This window comes from Maylandia zebra, linkage group LG16, assembly GCF_041146795.1.
Source record: "Maylandia zebra isolate NMK-2024a linkage group LG16, Mzebra_GT3a, whole genome shotgun sequence".
In the NCBI taxonomy this organism is placed as follows: domain Eukaryota; kingdom Metazoa; phylum Chordata; class Actinopteri; order Cichliformes; family Cichlidae; genus Maylandia; species Maylandia zebra.
The window spans coordinates 5,192,891-5,211,069 of NC_135182.1; the positions used below are offsets into that span (position 1 = coordinate 5,192,891).

General features: G+C 40.7%; 1 protein-coding gene across 2 annotated transcripts in view; it reads right to left on the reverse strand.

Annotated features, from left to right (window-relative positions):
- The window catches only part of adcy5 (adenylate cyclase 5), a 104,651-nt gene extending 91,070 nt beyond the window's left edge, over positions 1-13,581 (reverse strand). For both annotated transcript variants that reach the window (XM_004568973.5, XM_004568972.5), the window contains exon 1: positions 11,492-13,581. In XM_004568973.5, coding sequence (XP_004569030.1) covers positions 11,492-12,427 — 936 coding nt within the window. In that variant the 5' untranslated portion in view covers positions 12,428-13,581. The remainder of the gene's footprint in view (positions 1-11,491) is intronic.
- Positions 13,582-18,179: the final 4,598 nt, after the last annotated feature.

An 18,179-nucleotide genomic window follows, 5' to 3' on the forward strand; every position in this document is an offset into this window, starting at 1 on the left:
AGGTACGCGCAGATATGACAGCTTAGGAGGCTGTGGTGCAGCGTCACAAAGAGTGTTATGTATAACAGGACAAATCCATTTTCGCTCCAGGTCCTCCACCTGCAGTGGCTCCACATCCCACAAGTCGGGCCAGCCCTGCAGTTTCAGAAACAATGACTTAACCGAACATGCATGCTGTCGCTCCCACACATAGGCTATCCTCGGGCAGGCATGTACACTCTAAAAAGTAATTCAGAGGTTTAGTAAATATCACTATAATTAAAAGTTAGATGACCTTGATTAAAACTCTGAATATCACTTAAGTGATTAGTTGAGTCTGATATACTGAAATAGATGTCTAAAAATGTAAGAGATGCTTTTGTGTGTAAGGTATTTTATTTACATTTATTTCAGAGAAATAAAACTGTTTGAAACAGAGTCAAAACATTTAAGAGATTGGCATCTATACGTTTCAGCTGTCTTTTGGCGTCGCGGCACAACGTGTATGTTGGAGGAAACTGGACTTTTACCTATCAGTGAAAAAAATTTAAAAAAATAATGAAAAGGTTGTTACATGTTCTTTTGTATGGGCGAAAGCCATAAACATAAGCTGTCACAGGTAAGTTGGGCTGACGCTGCTTGGGCCAAGTCTGTGGCTTTATACCATTTGGATGATGAGTATGGGCAGCATGTCAAGGTTTTTATTGTCATCTAATATAAAAGGCCCACATCACTAACACCTAGCACTGTTTTTATACCAATTAAAGCCATTTAGAAAATACACTTATACTGAGAGTAGCCTGATGCTAAGAGAAGAAAGTCCAGTCCTTACACCAAGCGGAGGAGATAAAGGTAAATACTCAAAGTACTTCATGAGGATTGATGTGTTAATTCTGAAATCAAGTTAACAAGATATTATAGTAGATATTAAATGCATATAGACACTGAGGGTTTTTGGGAGGAGCTGTGCTGCTCTCTTTCTTGGCCTTCAGACAACAATTCTGATGGCTAAAGATCCAAACGGGACAGGCAAAAAAACAAACAAAAAAACAAACAAACAAAAAAAACCCCAAGATATTATAGTGCTTCATGCAAGAACAACATAATGATATCAAGCAAAGATTTAATGTTGGTTTTCTGCTGATTTTTTAGATTCTGGATACAAATATCAGCTCTAAATAATGACTATTTTCAATTTTAATTTAAAATCTGAAAAACTAAAGCTACGACGTAGATAAGAGAATGGAGAGCTTGTTACCAAGTAGCTTCACATTTCATGTGAAAAACACTTTTTTTGTGTGTCCATATCTTGAAATATGTGGGATAAAAGTAAGCTTACTCAGGTTCTTTGTTATGTCTACAGGAGGATGCTGTTGATGTCTGTGTTCAAGAAGCTTTGGCTGAGGAGGTGATGAAGACTTACCTGTTGCAAAACCGAGACAGGACAGTCAAACCTACTGATGTAGGGATGGTTATTTAGGGCAGGACTGTGCTCAGTAATCTCAGGGATCTCAGCAGAGCCTGTTGCTTTCAGGGACGTGCTCCTGTGCTCCAGATCTAAAATACCCCAAGAATCTCACATATACTTTTAAGGTATATCAAAAATGATTCCTAGAGTTGGATCCTGGATCCCTTTCAGTAAAGGATCAGAAACTGAAAATCACCTCTTTGCATTGTAGATGGCAATATTTCACCAAACTACTCCTAAAGCATGGGACTAGGGCTGGGCGATATGGCCTAAAATTCATATCGCGATATAATTTGAAGCATGTGCGGTAACGATATATTTCACGATATATTCTTTTCTTCTGTATAACGTGTTTTCCACACTATAAGGCACACTTAAAATCCTTTAATTTTCTCAAAAATCGAGATTGTGCCTTATGTATGAATTCTGGTTGTGCTTACTGACCTCGAACCGATTTTGGCGTGCAGAAATCTGTTAAAAAATGTTTTAGTACAACTTTGGTAAGCCGCACTGCTTGATGGATTGTCAGAGCATTACGGCTGCCGTAGTGAGGAGCTTCGCGGAGTAATCTGGGTCCAAAACTCCGTCCATTTCAGGTCCCAAAGTCAAACGAACACTAAGAGTTAAAAACGGATGGGGCGCCGTTTGTAAAGTGAAACATGCTGAAATTAACGGCAACATTTTTCCACATTTAGCTCAAAACAAGTCATTTTTTACAACATTTAGTAAAATATTTGTAACTTTTCATATTTAAAACAGAATTTTAAATGTTAAATCTAAATGTTATATTTAAATCTAAATGTTAAATGTTAAATCTAAATCTAAATGTTAAATCTAAATGTTAAATCTAAATATTATATTTAAATCTAAATGTTAAATCTAAATATTATATTTAAATCTAAATGTTAAATGTTAAATCTAAATATCATATTTAAATCTAAATCTAAATGTTAAATCTAAATGCTAAATGTTAAATGTTCAATCTAAATGTTTAGGCTAACATGCAAATTTATTGCACGGATCAGCGGAAATACCAAAATAAAAGCTTTCCGAAAACCTCCGGTGCAAAAGTGTGCCGGTAGTGGTCAGACACGTTCTCACTCCCAAAGCGTAATAATTTTCGCTAGGTGACAAATTGTCAACATTTTATGCTTTCGGGTACCCAACACGTTCCTAAATTACGGCAACGGAAAAAGGAGAGCACATGAGAACCATATGGACTCAACCTGCACGTTCGTTCATTTTCTAAAAATCGCTTTGGAAAACACTATTTTACGTCATTTAACTGCTAGTAAAGGTTAGGAATAAGGTTATAGTTAGATAAGGTTAGGTTTAGGGCTGGAACACATGGCTGGAACGTCTATTATGGCGGGACCGTCATTCCACTGGAATTCAGCCATAACTCGACCATGAGAAAGCACGTCCGGCAATTTAGCTGAAAACATCGGAAGATCCGTTTTGTCGGCCATCCAAAGGTTTAGCAGTAGTGCACTCTTAGCAGCTGCAGTCTCCACTTCACAATCGCTGCAGCACATGTCCAGCAAAATCGCTGGACATGCTCGTAGGCAAGAAGTGAAGCAGCACATGGCGGGGAGAAGCGAGGAAGAGAACAGACACAATTTTGCACCAGAGGTTTTCGGGAAGCTTTTATTTTGGTATTTCCGTTGATCCGTACAATACATTTGCATATTAGCCTAAACATTTAGGTTTAACATTTAACATTTAGATTTAACATTTAGATTTGACATTTAACATTTAGATTTAAATATAATATTTAGATTTAATATTTAACATTTGATGAAAAGTTACAAATATTTTACTAAATGTTGTAAAAAATTACTCGAAAAAATATGTTTTTGTAAGGTTTTGAGCTAAATGTGGAAAAATGTTGCCGTTGATTTCAGCATGTTTCACTTTACAAACGGCGCCCCATAAAAAACGGTCTAAATTTTCATCTTTAATAAAATCATCAGCGTTGCTGCTTTACCAGGTGTAACAATTAAGTTTAACATCCAGGCATCCATGAAAACAGAATTTATTAAATTTAACGGAATTAGAAGTTAACAGGAAGTTAGCTCGCTAGTTTCCACCTAAACATGACATACCATGTTCTGACTGAGAGATTTTTGAAACTAATTCAAACGTACAGCTCTGTTATCACTTCCAACATAAATGAAGACAGAAAACTAAACAGCAGTGGTGTTTGCAGGGTTACTGAAGTTGGACTACCTGGTATATAATGTTGTGCTACGTGATTGCTAGTGACACAGCTATGTTAGCATAACATTAGCACAGTGAAGCTGGAGGATGAACGCCAACTTTTTTTCCACTCGATAAAAGTTAACGTGAGGGATTCTGGTGGTCAGGGACAAATGAAATCGCATAGCAGGATGCTATACACGGGCCAAACTTCAGTCAGGAGAACAATTGATATTATTCATCCACAATACGAGGTTAGTTATCAATATACTGCAACAACATGGGAACAGAACAGCTGCGAGAGAATTCAACATTAATGAATCAATGTTACGGAAGTGGAGGAAGCGCAGTTTTTGGCTTTCCCCATATTTCAAAAGTGTTTCATCTCTTTGCTATGACTGTCGGCATAATTTGCAGATGATAATGGTTTTAGCCACTGCTTTCGTCCAAAACAGGCGCAGCTCGATGACATCATCAACATGCGCTATCGCATATAGTCAAAATCTCTATCGTTGGCCAAATTTATACAGTTTCTATCGTATATCGTTTATATCGCCCACCCCTAATCACGGGACTTCTTAAATGGATTCATCAAAAGGTTTAGTTATTTAGTCTTCTTTGGACCATCTTTTAAAAAAGCAAAAGGTAATTGTACTAAAAACGAACAATAACCTGAAAGTTGTTTGTCATGCAGGTCATTAGCCTGAGGGAGGGTCTGAGCTCGTCCTTGTGTCATGATGGTTATTGTGTAACTTACTGGGGGATAAAAAAAAAAAAAAACCATGAGCCTTTTTTATTGTTTTGTTGATTTTGTTTCATAATCTAAGCTCTCGTATAATTTTTGTGTTTGCTGTCCAACTTGGCCATTTTTCCTTCAAGTGGGAGAGGGATAAGATTTTTTTTTCTTTTTAGTTTTTGCACTTCACTACAAGAGCTTTACTTTCAAGACAGCTTTTAGTCAAATTCACACTAAAATGATTGTTTTTCTGTATTCAAAAGCAATTTCAAAACAGTAAGAATCTGTGATCAGCATGTTTCCTTTTCAAAACATGCATCTATAGTTAAATGTTATTGCCATGTCTTATTATTTTACTGGTGTTCGCTGTTAGGTCACCTTCAATGATATGAAGCATCGTTGTTGACTTTTCAAGCTATATGCATAATCCAGTTCAGTCCGAAGCTTTTGCCATCCTGGTAATGTCACGTGGCCGCAGTAGAAAAAACAAAAATTTACAAAACATCAGCAAATTAGAAACTATTTTCTATTTTCAGCATCGTGACATCAACATATACAACAACCATAACACTTAAAATTTCACAGATAAAATGTTCCTGGGGATGCTGAATTTTGATAATTGTCTCACAACATTAACAAAGGAGCTCATAAGTTACAAGGTAGAGAAAACGAGTCTTAGCCTGACCAACCTTTTTTTGTTGTTGTTGTTTTTTGCATTTTGAACATGGTAAATGGACTGGTTCTACTCTACTCTGGTTCTTTTCTACTCTATCTGAGCACTCAAAGCGCTTTATACAACAAATTCATTCACCCAATCACACCCATTCACCCAAGCACTTTTTCTAAACTGTTTAGTGCTTATTGTCTAACATTCATACACATCCACACTCTGATGAATGCATCGGTGAGCAACATGGGGTTAGTATCTTCCCCAAGGACATTTGCCATGCAGACTGGTGGAGCCTGGGATTCAACCGCCAACCTTCCGGTTAGTAGCTGACCTGCTCTACCACCTGAGCTACGGCCACCCCGAACATGTGGCTCAGAACACTCATGACACATTTTTAGGCACGGTCACACTACTGCAAGTTTTTTTTTTATATATTTTTCCCGTGTATATATTATATTTTCTTGTTTTCTGTATGTTCTTTTTCTTCAGTTTGCACTGAGTTCCTTTGAACGTCATATGTTGGTCATAACACAGGCACATTTTCACAAGCTCATTGGCAACAATTAGCCAGTTTAAGCAGCCAACAGTTTTATCTTACATGCAAGTTGAGATTCCCAGTCATATTTAACAGCGTCTGATGGCGGGACATGCTGGAACTATTTTTATATTAAATGAGTCTGGCTGTCAGTTACCTTTACCAAGCATTTCAGTATTATCTGCTCAATTTTTATGTGGTTTTCACTAACACTTAATTTCCTAATTTTTAGTTATACTTACTCAATTTTATGTGGTACTACTACTAATTATTCACAACTTAATTAGTTTTAGTTGTAGTTATTCGACTAATAAAGTCTATTTAAGAGATTTGACTGGTTTCCAATCTATTTAATATTTTTGAGTGAAAAACTGTTGGCATGTCCTGTATCATCTCCGACAACTGAGGAAGTTCAGGGTCTCTCCAGGGATCCTCAGGACTTTCTATACAGGTGCTGTGGAGAGCATCCTCACACAGAACATCACATCCTGGTACAGGAACAGCTGTGTCAAGGATAAAAAAAAAGCCCTTCAGAGAGTGATCCGTACGGCAGAACACTGCTGAAGGGCTGCTCTCCCCTCCCTACAGGACATTTACACCAGGAGATGCTGGACTAGAGCAGCTCAGATATTGAAGGACCCATCACATCCCAGCAATAAACTGTTCCAGCTTCTGCAATCAGGCAGAAGGTTCCACACCATAGAGGCTCAAGAGGAGCCTGATCCTTCTGGCTTCACTACTGCACAAGACACTTTAACACACTACTACACAATGTACAATCTCAGATTTCGAACTTGTGTTGCACTCGTATAACTATGCACGTGACAAATAAAGAATCTTGAGTCTTGTTGCAGAGATTTTAAGCAAATGTTAGTTTCTTTTTACAGTGTAGTCACGGCTGCTCAATGCAGCACTGCTCAGTGTCATTCAGTCTCCCATGGCAGACTGGGATGGACTCTGGCAATGATGTCCTGGAATACATCTGGCGACAGAAGTTCTTGCTCTGCTTTGGAGATCCACTGCTGGAGGGCCGCTCTCACCAGAACACACACATAACATTACCAGCTGCCACCTAGTAGTGATGAAACTTATCCAAGGGATGAATACCTCACTGGACAGGCAGCTAATTTCTGTTCTGGTATTTATTGTCATAAAGCAAATATTGTGCACCTCTATTTACACGCCCCCTGCTTTTCTACATCCACACATATAATCTAATTTGGCCAAATGCATTTCAATTCCACCCAGCTCCGCTATCTAGCACCACCAGAGTTTGAACAGCATTGTGTTCGCTCGACCAAACAAGCCATACCACACATACACACTTCACAATGAATGGATGATAAAAATCAACATCACCCTGGCCGCGCAGACTTGTGGGTTTTCTGGCACCACAATGTCCACACATGAAATCGAGCATTAGAAAAGATTACAAGATTGACTCGCTGTTTTTTTGTTGTTGTTTTGTTTTTTAAAAACTGCCTGCAAAAAAATCCAGAAGACTCAGAAACCCGATTATCTGAGGATCTCACAGCACTCGTTCCACTCAGCAGAGAGCTGGCTCCTGTATAAACAGGAGAGAACAGATTTACTAAAAACAACAGCGTGGCAAGGAAAGAACAGCAAATACAGCAGCTCGTTCCCACACACTCACATCAGCACATCAAATGACAATGTTGCTTTTTGAGAAAACACAAACTTGCGGGGTCACATGCCACAGACACAAAAAAAACTAATAAATCAGTCTGAGTTTTGCATATAAGCAAAAATTAGATTCCAAAAAGAAATAAAGGGCATAAAAGAGTTCATCCTTTCTGGTGTTTGTGATAGCCGTGGTGGGGAGTTTACAGGGCTGCTCATGTGAGATCATGGTACTCAAACTAAATGTTCTCCTTCCAAATTAGGATAAACCACTGATGGCCCACATACAGTCAAGGACATTTCCTTTTCCGTTTTTTTCTGGATCACCCTCCTAAAAGTATCATAATCTACCCTCTATCAGGATTTGTCTTCTTTTTTTCCTGAACAATTTACGGGTATATCGACACCAGATTGCTGAAAATGTCATTTGAAAACCGTGGACGTGACAACATCAGCCACCAGTGTTCTGATTTCAGGCTTTACACAAGATTTCAGAACACTGGTCAACAGGATTTGCACCTGGACCCACAAATGGCGTGGCTGCATTGCATTTGGGCTTAGTCATGGCTGATGGAGAGGATCCGTGGCTAATCTAACAGGTGTGGCAATCTCAATCTCTCCCGAGTCTTGATGCTTCAGGTTTCTTTCTGACACACCGCCGTCTCTGATGTGTGCATCTTGTTTGTTAACCACTTGAATAAGAACCTGCTTCAAGACTTATCAAAAGCTTCCACTGAACATTGCAAACTCAGTGAAGAAAGCGGCGCTGTCGACACTGCAATGCTACAAGGAGACACAACATATAATGCTCTATTAATAGTGAATGCATTGATTAGGAAACTATTTAAACAAAATAATTAATTGGAAACAGTTTAAAGGCAATCCATCAAGTATTAAAAAGGAATATATAGTGCAAAATTCTTGAGCCACCCCTCGTGTCTTTATGTTTTTCCTCCAAGCAGCCAGACTTTCTTGTCATTTTTTAAAGTGGTCTTCTTTTTGACATTGGCTACTTATTCACTCATTTTCAGTCCAGTCCTTGCACCTGACCATTTCCAAAGGAAAGACTATTTGTTGATCCACTTAACACTGACCTATGAATCATTCAAGCATAAAAAAGGCATTAAACTCAAGGGATGAACCAGTCTTGTGTCTGCACATAACAGCCACCTTAGCAAAGAATCAATTTTATGGAAAATGCCAAAGATAACATAGTTTGATATGCATAAAATAGTATTTTTGCACCAACAAGATAAAAAAGCAAAGCAAAATTAGCTTAAAATGTTGCAACTCCCATGGTGTGTAGTGTGTTCTTAAGGATTTTGAAGAAACTGGACAAGTGGAGGACAAAAGAAGACGTGAGCTGGAGATAGACCCCTTGTCTCTTCTCCTAGATCTGTAATCTGCATATGAAGGATGGATGTCAAAAGCCCCTAATAAGCATGGATTAAAATAACAACAGAACATCTCCCATTGGACTTTCTTGTGTTATACATTCAAAAACATGCACTTTTCCCCCCCCATAGCCGTAAAAGGTTGATGCGGTATTGTTGTCACCCTGCCGGGCAGGCAGGCGGGCAGCATGGACACCCAAGTTTGTGATTGGAATAACTCAAGAACAAAGTGACATAGGGCTTTCTTATCATAGGTGTATGCACTAAAAATGTTGGACGAGTTTGAATCTCATTACTTCGACATCACGCATCAGAGGTCAAATTTTCTGAAAATCTTGTCAAAGCGATAACTGAAGACGTATCTGCTATTCTATCCAGTACTTTTCACTGATGGAGCAAATGCCTCTCTTTATTCCAGACTCATAAGCAGCTGCTCACTGTTCTGTTGTGATGTTGGGTTTAAATCCAATAAAAACTACAAAACAAAAAAAGGTGTTTGAAGGATGCATTGTTTAAATGGATAGGATTTCACCTGCGCAGCATACGTTGAAAATGTTGTATATTTTGTTTCATATCTACCCAATACTTTCAGTTCATGGAGCTATGCTGCTGCACATTGTAGTTTATTGTCATCCTTCTGAAATAAGGAAGCTCAAATCTGGGTGGCAGTACATATGTGGCTCCAAAATAAATAAACAAACTGCATGCTTATCTTACTATTAAACTTTGCAGTCTATTGCAGTCCCATCACAGCTTATTTGAAATATATTGCTGGCATCAAATTTCATGTGAGCACATATTTAACTTTTTTAAAAACTGCATTCTCCTTTTATGATACAATTTAAGCAATCCATCTTTATGCAATCAATGTCATCCTTTGAGTTACAGTATAGTTTAAAATGGAAGTGCACACTATAACATAAAGATTTCCTCATTATGGAACATGCCCCAACTATTAAAGTGGCCTCTAAAAAAAGTAATCCACAAATTTACTGTAGTTCACGATTTAAGGATGAATCCCTGTGGAGGTTCTTCAGCTATAAATAGGCATCTTTCTCCATATAAACTCTGACATCTTTATAGGAGCGCTGACTGTACATGAGCTACGATGTTTAAGCAGCACACAGCCTTGTAAAGAAAAAAAAACAGTAAATGGGTTAACAACAAAAGGCACCATGCAAACACGTAACAGAGAGCAGTTAGGAGTTAATAGAGCTTAGTAGTCAACACAATTAAGTGTGCCTTTAAATAATGGTGGAAAATTAAACTCATTTGCACGAGTGCATTTATTACAGATAAAGTCCACCAGCCAAATGTGGACAAATGTGTTGAACGCAATACTGACGTTGTAAAAAAAATATATATATATATATATATTAATAATAATAATAATATCATCCATCCATCCCACGTTTGTCCAAGTGGGATAATAATACCAACAGCGGAATTTGGATGTTATGGGAAACATGGAAGCTCAGCAGAACAATAAAACAAGATCCCCTGAAACTATCAGCTGTAAGCTTATTAAGAGCCCAGATGATGTAAAACAAACAATCTGAAATCAGTTTTTCCAAAGCTAAGCCCAAACACTTTTTTCCTTCCCTTCTGTTAAACAGCTTTGATTTCAGGTGTTTAAGCTGCACATTAATTCTTTATAGCTTCATTAGTCCTAAATATGCAATAGCTCTGCGGTTAGAAAAGTGTTTTCAGTGTTTTACTAATTATATCATGTTCAAATGTTTGATAAACATCCTCTGCACAGGATGTTTACCAGACTGTTATATGAATGCTATAAGTCAATAAACAGGGGTTAACTCCATCCTCGCAAACCCACTGTGATCAAGTTTAGTAAGAGCTAAAATGGCAAGACTAAAATGCGGAATATTCAGGCATGTGTCATAATGAAACAGAACAATGAAATGCAATAAATTTGGATATCGTAACAAAGGATCACGATTTCACTTCTTTTAATTCATAACTGTGAAATATGTCCAGGTGTCAGACTTTTTCTGATAGTATTTGGCATTAAACCAGGCTCTTTGCGCACTGTTAGTTTTGCTGAACAAATGAGATTTTATGAGGCAAGTGAAAACAGAGAATTCTAACTGCAAAAGGAAAAAGCTGGCTGTATAGCTATACTTGTGCTGAGCCCACAGTTGCTGGCACCACTGAAAAGCAACAAGCCAGCTGCTGTTTCCGTGCCAACCAGTGGCTTCGCTCAGACTGAAGTGTTTGTCTAACCAATCACCAGCTCAACTTGTCAATTAAGTCATTCGGTGTTGGAAAGACAACCAGAAACCACAAAAAAGAGAAAGGAAAAATATTTCAAGTAAACACGTTTCACTTTTTTGTTTGTTTGTTTTTTCGCATCTAGGAGTTTCCTGACTCTGACTTAACCACAAAGCCCCCCACACAGGCACTTTGGTTAACATAATAAACTTGCGGTCTCAGATGCTTCAGATAATCTAGATCAGATCACAGCTGAAGGCAGAAGTGTTTACACCCTTTTAATGGCCACACTCAAAGACCCTCTCTGATCTTTGATTGTCTTGGTAGATCTGACATGAAGAATCACACACTTTGGACAATCTGTCCTTGAGAGCTCACACAGAAGTGATTTAAGTGGCTTTGAAAAGGGTCCCCCATTTTTTCCCCATCAGAGAGACTGTGCTTGCCACTGTGTGTGTGTGACATTTATTATCCTACAATTTCTATTACTTCTCTATCACTTTTGTTCACTTGATCGTGAGAGAAACGTTCAGCACCGGGATGCTTTGAACAAATGTGTGTAATGTGCGTTATTGCGCGCAACGCGTGGCTTCACATCTCTGCGCAGACGTTTAAAAACAGAGCGCATTCTTCGACGTACCTGTTTCCACAGAAAGCTGTCCGTTTCGTTTAACATCCAAGAAATGGCCACGTGGATGGCGGAAAGAATAACTCCAGTGATGACCGCAGCTCGCATCCTGACGGGAAGCAGAGTGTAGATGACATGGATGAAGAACACGGTCCACCAGATCCCCTCCGAGGCACTTCTGGGCTGTACGAGCAGTACTCCAATCACCTGGATCACCAACACCATCAGGATGACCACATAGCACACGACCCACATGTGGTCCTGGTGAAATCCGTTCCTGTTGCAGATTACCATGAGCACGAGCGTGAGGAAGATGGCCACAGAAAATACCACCACGTACGTTACGCTCGGTCCCGATCTCCCACCGGAGCAGTGAAAGCCCAACATGACCGTGTACACCAGCACAAGTACGCCCATGAGCATAGTCAAGCTGCTCTGGTTGAGACGGAAAAAGTAGCGCTGGTAGAGCCGCTCCAACTTCTCCGACTGGAATTTTTTGGATTTGAAAATGTGCATGACGCTGGTGCAGCACGCCACGAAGGAAAAGTTTACTTCGGGCATGACCTCTTCCTCGTCGGTCCTCGGCTTGGCTCTCCGCTCTTCCAGACCCAGCTCCACGGACTTGGGTCTCACCTCGCCGTCTGGACGTTTAGAGGACGCGCGGTTGTTGTCTCGGCTCTCCTCTCCATGGTCCTGCCAAGCCGACCTGGACCTGAAGCTGACCCTGCTGACGGTCGTGGAGGCTCGCCCGGGCGGCCGGTGGTCCAGATCATCCTCCTCCGTCCACCGGCTGTTGGTCCGGGTGAGCTTCCTGCGCGGAGATCTTGCTGAGTATGGGCACCCGTTGGCCACAGACTGAGACTCTCCCCAAGCTGATCTGTGCTCGGTCCCTCCCCTCAACCCGGGAGCACCGACTCCGGGTGGGCTGACACTGTTTGATCTGGACATAGTGGAAAAGTGGATGCAGTGACAGAATGTTATCTAAACAAATAGCCTATAGGAGACAGGGGAGGGAAAAAGAAGTTTGTTCCACTTAAAAGAGGGAAGGGAACTATTTAGTCCCAAGGATGAGTCGCATTAAATGTATTTTATTAGCTGAACTTTCCATAGCTGATCACGCTTCAGACAGCCCGGGGGCTTTGACTGTAAAATGTAAAGTTAGCAGTCAGTTTAATCGCCACTTTCAGAAGCAAACAGTCGTCCTTAAAAGTCTTTACAAATAAAATGAAATCACCAAAAGCAATAGCCGAGAATAGCGAAAAGCTCTGGGAATTAAAAAAAACAATTGAACATGCGCAAAAAGTCACAGGGGAGCCACGAGAGGAGGGAACATTAGATCCAGGTGGATTTGGCTCTACATCATTGGGCCCAATTAGCCATCATCCACGGAGGTTGCAGGGCACGCGCTGCAAATGGAATAAAACCATTACACAACTCGGATAGTTCCCCAGAGATCATAGTGCAAGCAGCAGCATCAATTGGCCAATTCCAATCCGTTATATGTGCAGATACGTTTCCTGTATCCTTGTCAGCGGTTTGCAGGCGGAAAAGACGGAGGTGGGATGCCATATGAAGGTGAATGCCATGGTGACGGCTCTGATCACGTCCACTCAAATCCTGATGCACCTGTACTGAGCGAACATTGAAGCCTGCTCGGCAGCGGCGGGGGAGCCTCACGTTTGGCCAAAAATCAGCATCACGATTCTCTCACACTTGCACTGAGCAGAGAGGAGAAGTCAGCCGCTCCTCCTCCTTCTCCTCATCTGACAGCCACAAAAGACAGCTTCTCCGTCCATGGTTAAAAAACCCCAAAAACAAACCCGCGTTACCGCACTGTTCAATTCACCGTCAGCCGCTGCGCCAAATCAATGTCCAACAGCTGCCCATCACTGTTCAAATCCCTGAAGAGCGACCCCCCCACCCCCGACTTGGTTTGCAGCGACACTCCTCCTGCGCACGGCCATTTCGCAAAGTGACTAACCGGTGCAAAAGTGCGCTCCCGGCACCTCGGACAATACGCTCGGTGTGCGTTTGGAGCGTGGCATCATAACATATTTACCGCTGATTGCTGCTTTAATGGTCATTCAACCAAGTTTGCTTCCTTTGATCCGCCTCTCCGGCCCGCTTCCATTGGAAAAGAAAAGGGGTGAGTCACGCTTTGACGCGCTTTCATTGGATGACAGCTCGGTCAATCCAAATCAGATTCTGCGCGACCCCCGGGCGCTTTCGATGAATGGGCGGGACTGCGCTCACAGCTGGATAGCCCGCATGGCACACCCCACACGTACCTTACAGCATGGGTTGAATTTTATCTCAGTGACCCCCCAGCAGGTTGCCAGTTCCAAACTGCGTCCCCCTACTCCAGTAACACAGAGATTTGTTCATCTCCAGCTGCCCGCGATCTACAGCAGGTTGAGAGACATTAGTCAGGACAGAGAGCACTAAAGGGGTTTAACAGAAAGAGGTTTTAAAACCTTGTTTAGGGGGGCGGCAACCAATCTTCATAAGCCCTTTATGTTTAATGAGATTTGACTGGTGATTCAATACATGTGGTTTTTGTTTCTCGGTGACAATTACATTCAAATGTAACTTATACTTCAACTTAACTGTAAAAGTTCCCAGAGGCGTTTCAACATGACCGCCGATGTTGCCAGAATTCTCTTTAAAACAACTTCACTCATATCCTCACATTGTTCTTGCTCAAAAAAGTAAAATTGTCCTTTTCTAGACCGAAGTACATGTTCATTACATAAATAATGTATTTTTCTTTATTTATATTTTGGTCCAGTCTGATTTTGTTTTAAGTCATGGCTTTTATTGTGAAGCGTTTTTGTTCTACAGCCTAAATATTGTTTAGTTAACAGATTTAGTCATTTACCGGCTCACAGTGGATTTGATCCACTTGTAATGGGATTTTCTTTATATCATCCTGACATTACTGTCTGCCCTTCATTTTACCGCACAGGTATGCCCTGTTGTCTTTCAGCTCTTCCACTTTAAAGCCTGCAAATGTCTCTGCTGCCATTTACACATGGGGAAAAGAACACTGTGTGTTAATGAATGTACTGGGAGCATGTGACAGGGAGCCTCATGTGTTTGCTGTGACCGGCTCACCTCCAGCTGAATTCCCTTTGCCCTTTCTGGAATTCTTTCGCTGTTAACGGAGAGAACAGTGGATTCTATTCAGCGCTGTCCTCATCAAATGAAAAGAGACTCAGATATAAATCTGATACAAAATAATCTCAATCCGAGTTGTGCAACTGATTTTCTCAACTTGTCTTATGACTCCTTGTTCTGCTTCCTTGTTGCTCTCTTGCACATACCTAGCACAGCACAGAGAGAAAAGCAACCATATTCAGTTCCTGCAAAGAGCCTGTATTTGTGGGTTTATTTAGGGACTATTGCTGATCTCCTTTTTTTTCTCACCTTCTCAGAATTGCATTCATGAACGTGTACTGCACGTGCTGTGTCATTCAGCTTCACCACATTTCAGAGAAAACCATCCTACCACACCTGCATTTCATGCCCAAAATGTATGCGGACACCCAAACTGTATTTCATGTGATTGCTATTTACCCCATAACAGGTGCTCATTATTAGCCCTGGATATCTCGCTTCTGATCATTTATCTCTACCCCTCCTCTTCACATCCTCTCTCAGCCCATACACAAATCTCCTCTTTGGCCTTTCTCTTTTCCTTTTTGCTTCACCATCTTCAATATCCTTGTTTAACCTACTAATCCTGCCCATCCGCATTGCTCCCAGCCCAAATCTCAGCATCTTTGTCCCAGCTGCTTCCAGCTCTACCTGCCTTTTCATCAGTGGCACCCTCCCCAACTCATCTAGCTGGATAACTAACTCCCTCTCACTCCCACTGGTACAAATCACTCCTATTCTTCACTCCTGACTCCTCAGTCTCCTCCCCATCCAGCTTGGACTCTTTTCTTCATTTGTCCTCAGCACCCACCTTGACATTTAAAGTCAACCAGATTAACCACCGCTAGTCCAACTACCTTGCCTCCCTCTCATGTATGCTCCCATTCCCATTAGGGTTTTCATTTCTATTCTCTCCCCCTGCTCCATACCTGCAGCCAGAGTCTCTCTTATTTTCTCCCAACTCTCCCTGCAGTCCATCTGCATCTACATAGGAATTCTATTGCCATCAGTTTTAGACGTCTCTCCTCTATAGGCATTTAGACAGACTTTTAATTGAAATGGTATGAAACAGAGTCCAATCTATACAAAGTGTGTGAGGAATGGCTTTCATATTTTACATAGTGTATTTTTACCTATGAAATACATGATCAACTTAGGAACAATAAGAACTTCTCTTAACAAGTATAAGGTCACTAAAACACTGAATTAAAATTAAATCTCTGGCTTAAAAGATGGAATATAATGTGCATAACTAATGCTTTATATTGCTTACATTTTGGGGTAAAAATTGCCAGATGCCCTTCTTCATGCAAAGGGGCTTGTGTCAGGTAGTTTTGCTTTTACTTCAGAAAAAAATGCAAACATATTTTTCGCTGTTGTCCGGGTTGGCTAAGATGTTGCTGAAAAGCACCCCAATCAGTTAAAAACTGGAAACTCTGCTAACCCTTCTCACAGCAGGGCCTTCAAGCACAGAACTGTTTGCTAGTGGCTGCTTCTTTATACGAATACAAATCAAGCCAAGTTTGTGCAAACTGTGGCCAGTGCATTTGAATCATTTTGATTTACAAATTTCCACAGCCTGTGCGTGTCAATGTTCCCTGTTATTTTATCTGATATTACAGAGCTTTCAACTCCAAGTTACCCTGGCTGAGTCATCCAACATTATCGATTGTTCCAGTTAAAGCCAAATGTCTTAATTTGAAATGAAATTAGCAATGCTCTTAATCCTCTGAAGAGCAAACAAATAACCGAGAAGTTGCAGTTAAATCGTGGCTAATAATATACAGTTAGAATATCCACATTCGTTTCACAGTGATTACAACCACACACACACACATTTGTGTTTGTGGCTGATGTGACACAGAACACTACTGCCATCGCCTGAGCGTGAAATTGAACATTTTACACAGTGTGGGCGAAGACGTAGCCACACTCATACTAAGAAACAATTTTTTTTTAAATGAAAAACTATTGTTTCAAGGCTCCAATAACCCTGTGACCCTCAACTGGATTAATGATTAAGAAAATTAATGGACGGGTGTGTTTTTGTCTTTCATTTAAATCCAGAGTAGTTACTGAGATATTTTACATGCAGAACTTTTACTTGCTTTTCTCTTTCTTTTCTTTCTTTCTTTTTTTAACTCTCACCTCTCACCCTCACTGGCAGCTCTTCAGATGTTATATCATAGCCAATTAAATCTGAACTGAAAAGCACAACTCAACTTGTAAGAAAAAACAGCCTTTCAAGTATTCAGGTAGTTTCAGTTTCACCATGACAACTGTGCAAATTCAATTGGGATCTTTTGATACTTTATGACTCCATTCTCAGCCACCAAATAGACAGTGAGAAGGCACTATCATGTTTAAGGGGAAAAATCAGTGAAGTCCTCATGTGTGTGAATTTCCAATAGAGACGGACAAAAGTAAGTGTGATGAGAAAGAAACGAGAGAGAAATGAGTCACCCAGGACATGCAGCTAGCAGAGGGATGACTCTAACCTGATCCCGGTGCACTGAATTACTGCCACGGCTTGTTCAGCAGCACAAAGAGGAATAATCAAAACTCAACCCTGTTTCAATTAGAGGCAGCGTTTGAGGCAGCAGAAAACCAGCCTCGGTGAGCAGCAGCACTGATCCACTGAATCGGTTATTATGTGCTGTGCTGATGCTTTGCTGAACATCATAACGCCCACATAAACCATTCGCTGTTGTCTAAAATAACGTCAGTTATTTCAGACTCACAGGGGATGTGTCGGGTGAATTGAGTAAAGACGCAGAACGACGTAAGAGGGCGAAACACAAAGATACTGTGTCGTGAAGAAGTGACACCACGGTGAAGAGGCCCTCACCCACAGGAGGAGAATTCAGTCTGCGCTGGTTTCTCTGTCTCTCTTTTCCTCGCAAAGGAGAAAATGAGGAGGACTGCAGTGTTGTGTGACTCATCCTGGTGTAGAGAGCAGCCTTTACAGTCTCACCTGTACGAACACACGCACACACACAAACACACAGCCCTACATATACAGTCAGAGATACTATCGGTTTATCCAATAAATTAAGTTCACACTCACTTACTAGAGTATTTCAGATATGAGGTTTTAAATCCCAGCCAGTCTTTGTGAAGCTTGCATTAGATAGAATAACATTAGACAGTCTTAACCTCCTAGGACCTGGCATCCACATATGTGGACATCGCATATGTGGACATACTTAATTTTGCTATACAAGGGCCTGATATCCACTCACGAGGACATTACACTGCCACCTGACATGTTTCGTGTTTCATGCAATGTTCTGAAATCTTTTACGTTTTTTGACTTTGTTGCAGGCGTACGTCTTCCTGCAACTGTTAGCAGCACTTCAAAGCTGCACAATTGTTGTTTCTCATTTTGTTTTTGTACTCAGGAAAAACGCTGCTGTGTTCAGACACCAAATAAAGAGTTTTGCACATCATTACTTAATTGTGACTTTATAATGTTCTATCGAAATTTAAAACAAATGTCCTCAGGTGGATATAATTTTTCTCAGAAACTACATCAGGTAAAAAG